At 39.2% G+C, this 8,770-nt stretch overlaps 1 protein-coding gene across 1 annotated transcript; it reads left to right on the top strand.

The window, feature by feature from the left end:
- ppifb (peptidylprolyl isomerase Fb) lies at positions 1-8,229 on the top strand. Its single transcript, XM_033612326.2, has 6 exons — positions 1-249; positions 454-484; positions 2,337-2,425; positions 2,521-2,617; positions 5,768-5,843; positions 7,747-8,229. Exons 1-6 carry the CDS (start codon positions 97-99, stop codon positions 7,880-7,882), a joined length of 582 nt encoding a protein of 193 aa, XP_033468217.1. The 5' UTR covers positions 1-96; the 3' UTR covers positions 7,883-8,229.
- Positions 8,230-8,770: the final 541 nt, after the last annotated feature.

The following is an 8,770-nucleotide window of genomic DNA, read 5'->3' as shown; positions in this document are numbered from 1 at the left end:
GAAAAACTTCCTCCTCTCAGTTACCCAAGCGTGCAGAGCGTGACTCCTGCTCACTGCTGTCCTGCGTGTGTCCTCTAAGCCGCGTTTTCTTTGACAATGTTTGTTTTATCAAACCGGATAAAGTTCTGTTCGCTGGCGTTCACCGCCGCGCGCCTCTACAGCAACGGCCCCGTGGCTGCCAACAAAAACCCGACGGTTTACTTTGATGTCTCCGCAGATAACCAACCTCTCGGCAGGATAACCTTTGAGGTGAGATGGTACACACGTCTGCATGGCTTCACTTTCAGTTTATTCATGTTTGTTTGTGAATGGACATTAAAACTACAGCAGCTAAACTCCCTATAGACCGTCTCGTGTCCTGTCAGGACAGGTTCACTGATGGGCTGTTTTTCAGAGAACAACCTGTTCACACTGTTCACACTGACCCTGAGGCTTTTTGGTTTTCTCTTGCAGCTCAACGCTGAAATTGTGCCAAAGACAGCAGGTCAGTACAAGTCCTGTAATTGGGTATTTCTGTTTTATGAAGCTTCACTTTGCCTCTGCAGTAAACCCGAGACAAACACTGTCAAGCTTGGTCATTATGGACTTCACACTTTGACAACTTAAAGAAAACTATAGCTCAGAAATGCATCACGACAAAGCTGATAATGGCTGCTGACTGAGCTCATGAAAAGCTGACTTTAATTTTACAGAGTATGAAGCATATGGCCTGTGACAGGGTGCTGGGTGGCCTGTCAACCATTTATAACATTTATCACATTTAAACTAAATTAATTCACAGCAATGTTTTACTTTTAATATAAGGTACCAGCATGTTTAAATAAGCATTAAAACAGGGGTTGTTTACCAAAAATAGTGCCTGTGACAGTGCTCCAGGCTAATCCCTGATTGTCCTCTAAGCTTAGAAACACTCTTGTGTACAGCAGTAAAATTCAACATGCACCCTCAATATTGTTCCCAAAATATCATGTGACATATGAGGAAGTAATTTCATTAAGTGTGACTTCATTTACAGATCATTCTGCTGTCAGTAACTCATATGAGGATTGAAGCAGGACTGTGTTAAGATAAAGAGACTCTGACAAATCTGTCACTGTTATTCCTTTTGGACTTTTATTCACAATGCTCCTACACAGTATGGAAATCTATGGAATTTGATTTGAGTGTTTTCCAGGTCTGGATATGTAACGTCATAACTGATTCGTATGAGCTACAGATCCTAGCTGTAAAGCATCTGATTATTATTTCAGAGCATAACACAACACAACACAGCATAAATAATCAGTGTAATATACCTGCTTAAAGGTGGATTTTAAAATAATTAGTTTACATTAAAAAAAAAGTCTAGTTGTTTGTACTCAGATGTCAAATATGGTCTGGAAATTATACAGAGAATGTGTATGAACTCTGTATTTAGTCATGCAGAAAGATTTATTTACTAACACTAAAGCTTATTTGTGACACCAGACTTGACGTTCATCACACGTCAGACAGACCACAGCTTGGTGTTGTATGAAACTCTGAGATACAGCAAATATAGTGCCTGACTTTTGGTATCAGTGCCACAATTATATGTTTTTGGCACCTTATTTTGAAAAATCTTAACATTTTTCTACAAAAAAAACCCTTCTTTACTTTCACAAAGAATCCAAAGCTCTCAGACATGAGGCTAAAATTTGTCTTACAAGAGTGTTGTGTAAAATGTGAACGGTTTTTATTTTAGTTACGAACCACCTGATCAAAGAAAGCAGTTATCAAAATTTTGAATCTGACTAGACGTTCAGTGCCACCTTTTTACAGGGTTCCTACAGTCGTGGAAAACCTGGAAAAGTCATGGAATTTAAATATCACATTTTCCAGATCTGGAAAAGTCATGGAATTTTGTTGTATATAATGAAATTGTTCCAGCAGTCTTCTATAGATAACCTTCAACGCTCTGTAACATAACAGCAAATTTATTTTCTGAAACTGGTGATGTTAATGTAGCCCTCCATGTGTGCCAGCTAGAAGGGCTTATGTTTGGATAGAGTTTCAATGTGATATGTTTAAAAAAAAAAAGGGAGGCAAGTAGTGCAAGTCCTTGAAAAATCATGGAAAAATTCTGAAAATGTACGGAAACCGCTTTCAGTACTTAGACTAGTACAGTATTTGATACCTGATGCTTTGGACACATTTTGGTTAGTCCAAAAAGGTATTGATGTTTGATACGGAGCCCTAAAGAGAAATACAAAAAAAATCTTTACTAGAGAAACTTTAGTCGTGCATTCAGGGATCTTGGTGTTCCTGCTTGAGGAAACCCCCGACCTGTGTTGACCTGACCCAAATCTTTCTCGCAGAGAACTTCAGAGCGCTGTGCACGGGCGAACATGGCTTTGGTTACAAGGGATCCATTTTCCACAGGGTGATCCCTCGGTTCATGTGCCAGGTAGGCTTTTTTGTTTTGTTCCTCCTTTGTGTCCCTTTTGTCGTCCAGCCCCACAGCTTTTACAGTGTGATGACAGTGATGTGGTATTTTATCAGGGTGGAGACTTCACCAACCACAATGGGACGGGAGGGAAGTCGATCTATGGATGGAAGTTTCCTGATGAGAACTTCAAGCTGCAGCACACTGGACCTGGTAATAATCACATACTGTATATATGCTGACAGTTACACAAAGCACCTAAAGTAAAGCTTGTACTCAAAGTCCTAGTTAAGGTGTCCTCAAAATAAATTTGGTTGCACAAAACACCCTTAAGGTTTTCTTAAAATATTGACTTATTTAAATAAATATGACGTATTCATGGTTTTCTCCTTGTCTTTGTCTTACGCAAAGACCTAGACTGTTGCACAAAAAACCTGAGCAAACAAAGCAAGGTAAAAAAAAAAAAACTTAAGGTACCTCTGACTTTATCTTAACTGCAATATGCCCGAGTATATGGTGATAAATGAAAACACACCCCGAGAAGAGTTTTCTGTGGCAAGGTGAACACGATTGATACGCTTCTGATTTTACACTTAGGATTTGACCGAAATAATTTTTGTCGCAGTTTCTTCCTACAGTCGTCTTCTGGTATGTGGGGGTCAGCTTTACTTGGTAGTATGTGCTTTCTATGATTGTTTTCCTCCAAAAGTATAATCTTTTCCTCCTCTGACTGATATGGTTTTCTTGTCTTCTTTTCTTTTGCTGTTTTTTCACCATCTAACTGAGATGGTAACAGGCACTTTAGCGTGAGTCCAAGCAAACCAACAATCTCCACGGAAACTTTTAGCACTGTAAAATCTCTTTCAAGGAAACCTTTTAAGGGATTCTGTGCAACTGTGTAAGTCCCCCAGTTAAGGAGAAATTGATCCTTGAGTCACAGGTGTTTTGTGCAACCAGTCCCAGCAAATTTGATAAATTCTCCACGGATACTTTGCAGAGTGAATTCCCTGTTTTCTTCCATACGTTCAGGGGGAGTTCGTCCATTAATATTCAAACTCAGTATTTCCTTTGATGCAACAGAAAGGGCAGAGCAGCACAAACTGCAGCGTCAACACAGGCGATTTAATCACGTCGGAGTATTACGAGATTTAACAGCTCAGTGGGAAACACAGGGCAGTGTGACACTACACAAGACAGTGCAAATGCTCCTAGCATCACACTTGAAGAGCTGCAGCGTTTGTGGCAGACGGATCAGCTGGTGATTTTCAGGAGGTTTTGGAAACCATGCTGAAAAATCTATTAGATTTTTGTCCTGAGCCAAAATCAAAGAAACACCAGGATGAGATTATTTATTTAACATGTTGATGAAATGTTTAGAATCATGCAAAAGCCATGACTGCTGTCAGTGCACTATTTTATCTTTGAAAGAAGGGAACTAACAATGTAATTCAATGGAAATAATGCATAACATGGCTTGTCTTCTTTGTTTTCACCACTAGGTGGCAGCAAGTGTTTGAATGACCTGATATAAGATGATCAGTATGCCTTTTTAAAACAGACATTTTGACTTGTTATAGTGGAAAAGCAAAGGCCTTACTAAAAATATTAATGGATTTTTCTATTAAAGTGTCCTGGTAGGAGAAATTGACATAATGCAACAAGATAAATTCACCAAAATATCGTAGGCCTGGGCGATACGGGCTAAAATTCATATCTCTATTTATCTGTATTTACAGGCTTACTGGTGATACACGATATATATTTCTGTATTTTCTACAAAATGGGCTGCATGTTTTCACTTGCAAGTCAAAGCGTCATTTGAGACGTCACGAGCACTTTTATAAGAACAGATTGTGATTAAACTAAAATGCAAAGACAGATATTTTTTTCCCCCTGTTTGAAAATATACAGCTGCACAACGTGTAAATTAAAAATGATATAAAATAGATAGCAGGGCTGTACGTTAACGTCTCTGCACACAGCGCTGGAGCTACGGAGGTTTAAAGGTTTGTAGCACAGGACACAAAACTATAACATGAGTATAAAAGTATCAAACAGGCCTAAGTTTATTGTAGTTTGGAAACATAAAAAATCTTTGTTTAAATTTGTATCTTGCTTGAAAATATATTGATATATCGTACATAGTTGTTATATCGCCCAGCCCTAATATTTGGTGTCCCAATGAGCCAGCAGTGTGCACAACACCAGGACTCTGACACTAGTAGCAGCTGAAGCAGCTTATGGAAGTCAGTCATCATTTGTTGTATTATTTACATCAGAGCTTTTCCTACTGTGACGTGTCAAAATGAGTTTTGTACGTATGTCTCTGTGTAGCTGAACTGACAGAAAGCTCTGCAGACATGTTTACTTACTTTAAAGGAATACTTCACCCACAAAACGGCCGTTAGCAAATCAGTTAGTCACGCTGTGTTAGCTTGAGATTTGTCAAGAGCACATTGTTTTTCTCACAGGCCTCCACGGAAAATGGCGGACATATCGATTTACTGACTGACTGACTGGGGACCTCGTTTAACAGCAGCAAACTGTATAAAAAAATCTGTTTACAAACTCGCACACAACTTGTGCAATATAAGCCAAGACTAATTCTTGAAGTCGAATGCGCTGTATTTCCCAAACACATGCATTTTCATTTAAATACCTTTGCTTGGCTTTGAAGAGGGCTGTACTGAGCATTCGACTAGATAAATGAGACTTGGATTATACTGCACCAGTGGTGTGAGTGAGTGTCTTTTTTTCATACTTAATTTTTAGAGTTTTTATAAGAACAGAACAGACAAACCCAAGGACAACAGGCAAGGACATTGTGTAAAACAAAAACTGAAAAGAAGCAGGGTTACATTGAAGCACCAAGGACTGTGAATCCTTTTTGTCCATGATTGTCCTTAAACGTCACAAAAATCCCTGTGAGCCATGACTTTGATTCATGGGAAGCCTGGGTGAAGGAGGGAGCTGTCCTGCACTTAAGTCTTTTCTGTTTGTCACAGTACAGAGGGGGATAAAACAAAGTCATCCAAACAAAATAAATTGATTAATAAAAGATCACTTCAAATTTAAATAAGATTTCAGTTTTTTCCAATATTTGTCACATGTTTTAGTGGCACGTCTCAGAGAAAAAGTCAATTCAAAATTAAGATTAATTAAAACATAGTCCCCAATTAATCAATAAATCAATATGTTCACTGTTCTCTGTGGAGGCATGCGAGGAAAAAAAATTCTTTCCAAATTCAAGCTATCACCGAATGACTGCTAGATATACAAACAGTCATTGTGTGGGTGAAGTGTTCCTTTAAGCTAAAGCGTGACATGTTTCAAAATGATACCTTTTTATTTGTTGCATTGTAGGTATCTTGTCTATGGCCAACGCTGGACCCAACACCAACGGATCCCAGTTCTTCATCTGCACCGAAAAAACAGAGTGGTATGTGCTGATTTATTCAGTTACAGTTGGTACAGAGCTCTGATCAGTTGTTGTCTGGAAACATGAAGACCCTGTACAATGAGCGAACCTGAACAAAAACAGATATGTACTATACTGAATACTCAAGTGAAAGGATATTCTCCCTTTTTGCAAACTGTCAACAACTTTTAACTCGCATTTTATTAATTGAAGAACACAGAATTGCAACAAAACAAGTGATCTAGTTTTACAGTTTGCCTTCAAATATTCAGTAAAAACAAAAATGATCTCATTTCTTTAATTTGTGAACAACAGCAGTAACTCAGAGTGAGATTCAGGTTCTGTATACAATATTAATAGTTGAACAAAATAAAATCTACCACACATTACACATTTAAACAGCTCCCAAATACAACAAATGTCCCCTGGGGTCTAAATATATAAATCAACAGATGATTTCCGTCTTTTAGTAAAATCCTAAATGACTGAGTTGTTTTTTTCCACCTGGACCTTTATGCTCTGCCATTTCTCCTCTAATCATCACGCTGTAACCTGTGACAGGCTGTTATGATACCACAGCTATCACACATTCACATATATGTAGTTTTTGTTGAGCTGCGAGCGTCATTTTGGTTTACGCTACCAAAGGTTTAGGTTAAAATCACTTGACAACACAGAGAGCGCATGCTGCTGCCAGAGGAGCCGCTGACTGAGTTCCCTCTGAGCGGTAACTCGCTAAAAGAGTGTGAGAAGTACGGGGCTGTTCATAAAACATTCAGGACGCCACAGTTTATTCCACACTACTGAAGCTACTCCTCTTTCTGGAACCACCGCTGAGTCGGTTATAATTTTCCTCTCAGCCATGCTTGTTGTTTCCGTGCATAACATACGACATCAATATGACAACAAGTTGAAATATTGTTAGTATCACCACATTAATTTTTCTTATTATATTAAAAATTATACCGGTATTATCCTGAAAGATAAATGGCACACCCCTACGGCCACGTCTCGTCTCGTCCCCCCAAAAAACACACAAACTTTCTAGTAAACAACACAACGTGTGACCAGTTCCTCCTCCCACCTCTGCTGTAATTTGATCTTGTGTTGCCATGCTTGGCTTGGCAACAGATTGCTCACAGCCTGTCAGACGCTTGTGGCTCCTTTATAAACAAACATAATATTATGTCAATCACATTGTCATATAGCTTTTAATTAATGCAGTACAAGTTGGATTTTGCACCATGACGCAGTCGGCACAGGTTTCTGATGTGAGCTGCGTTTTAATTTGCCTGAATGTGTCATAATGACCAACACAGGTTCAGCCAGTTTGCATAAAATTAAACAGGTTAAAGCTCGTACACTGGACCAGATTCGCAAACCAAAATCGACCCAACCCTATTCCCCGGGAGGACCCAATCATAAAAGCAGTCAAATTCACCGCCACAATCTTTACAGTCCAGATATCAGCATGTTGTGTTGTGTCAGAGTCTCTACTCACCTCAGCTACACAGAAAGTGTTTTTTAATATATATACAGTGTTTTTAAAATAGAAATCTGTCCCAGAGATTCCTTTCAGTTAAATAGCTTTGGTATAAAATTCTGCTGCCTTTGGATGGCGTTTGTTATTGTAACTTTTTAAATATGTAGTCAGTGATGTCCAGTTATTGTTGAAATGCTGTTTCAGAGGTTTTTCCCCCACACTGCTGGGAATATAATTATTGCTGGAAGCTGTGAATTCTTGTAATGTTTTGACATGGAAGCAAAAAAAAAAGGATCCATGAGGATTTGAATGATGGCAGAATCATTGCAGAAATAGCGACATCACCCAACAGTGCGCCGTGAGTCAAACCCTGCTGGGTGCATCATGGATTGTCTCTCAGTCTGGGGGCAGTGATAATAATCCTCTTCTTTCTTCATCCAGGCTGGATGGCAAGCATGTTGTCTTTGGCAGCGTCAAGGAGGGAATGGACGTGGTCAAGAAAATAGAGTCCTTCGGTTCACGGACCGGGCGAACCTCCAAGAAGATCACTATCACAGACTGCGGAGAGCTGGACTAGACTCTGAGAGGCGGACACGGTCGTAGGCTCATCTCCTGCTGTAATTTCAATGCGAGGGTCCGAGTGAAAGAGGCTCTTTCTTCAGTCATGGCACAGAGTGCTGCCTCTCTTTGCTGGCAATAGATCACCTCAGAGTCAGAGTCAGACAGTGTTTCTGTTGGTTCTTCAGTCCTGTGTTAGACTTTCTTCAGGTAGCAACTAACGCACTTAGCTCTCGAGGTATTAAATGTGAACTTGTATCATAGAATACGAAATTACGGGTGCTATTGTATTTGAAGAGAGGTATTAGTATAACTGGTTTGGAAAAGAGGCATTCATTAGCAAAAAATAAAATCATATTTTCTAAATATGTGAGTTTGATTGATCTGTTTTTATACTAACAACATGAACTTCAGTGTCAGGATTACAAATATGATTTTAAAGCAAGTCACTTCTACTGTTAGGGGTCTCAGTCAAAACAATGGTGGGTTTGCGTCCATATGAAGTTCAGATTTCGACCAAATTTTCAGAAAATTGGCAAAAGAAAATGCTATTTTATGTGCATTTCCACCCACTACTGTTACGCAAATTGAGTTGGTTTATCAAGGTAAGGTGCAGATTCTTTAGGCAGGTGCCAGGGCTGGTTGGCCATCTTTGACCTTTCGTAGGCTCAGTCAGTATTTGTTCACTTATAAAGCCATACTGGGTAAACTCCCTTCAAACATTTGTTTGTCAGACTGAGCTGAAACTACGTGACCTGGTCTGCCTGACTTTAAAGTTCTCATAAGTACAAGGATGAAGGAATCGGTTGGGTCTTGTCATGGTGCGAAGGTGTCATAATATTTCTACATGTTACTTGTAGGGTTAGAGTTAGGTTATCTCTTATGTTTTTTTATTGTGTGTTTTATT

Source organism: Epinephelus lanceolatus, chromosome 21, assembly GCF_041903045.1.
Source record: "Epinephelus lanceolatus isolate andai-2023 chromosome 21, ASM4190304v1, whole genome shotgun sequence".
In the NCBI taxonomy this organism is placed as follows: Eukaryota; Metazoa; Chordata; class Actinopteri; order Perciformes; family Serranidae; genus Epinephelus; species Epinephelus lanceolatus.
This window is presented reverse-complemented; position numbering and strand designations above follow the sequence as displayed.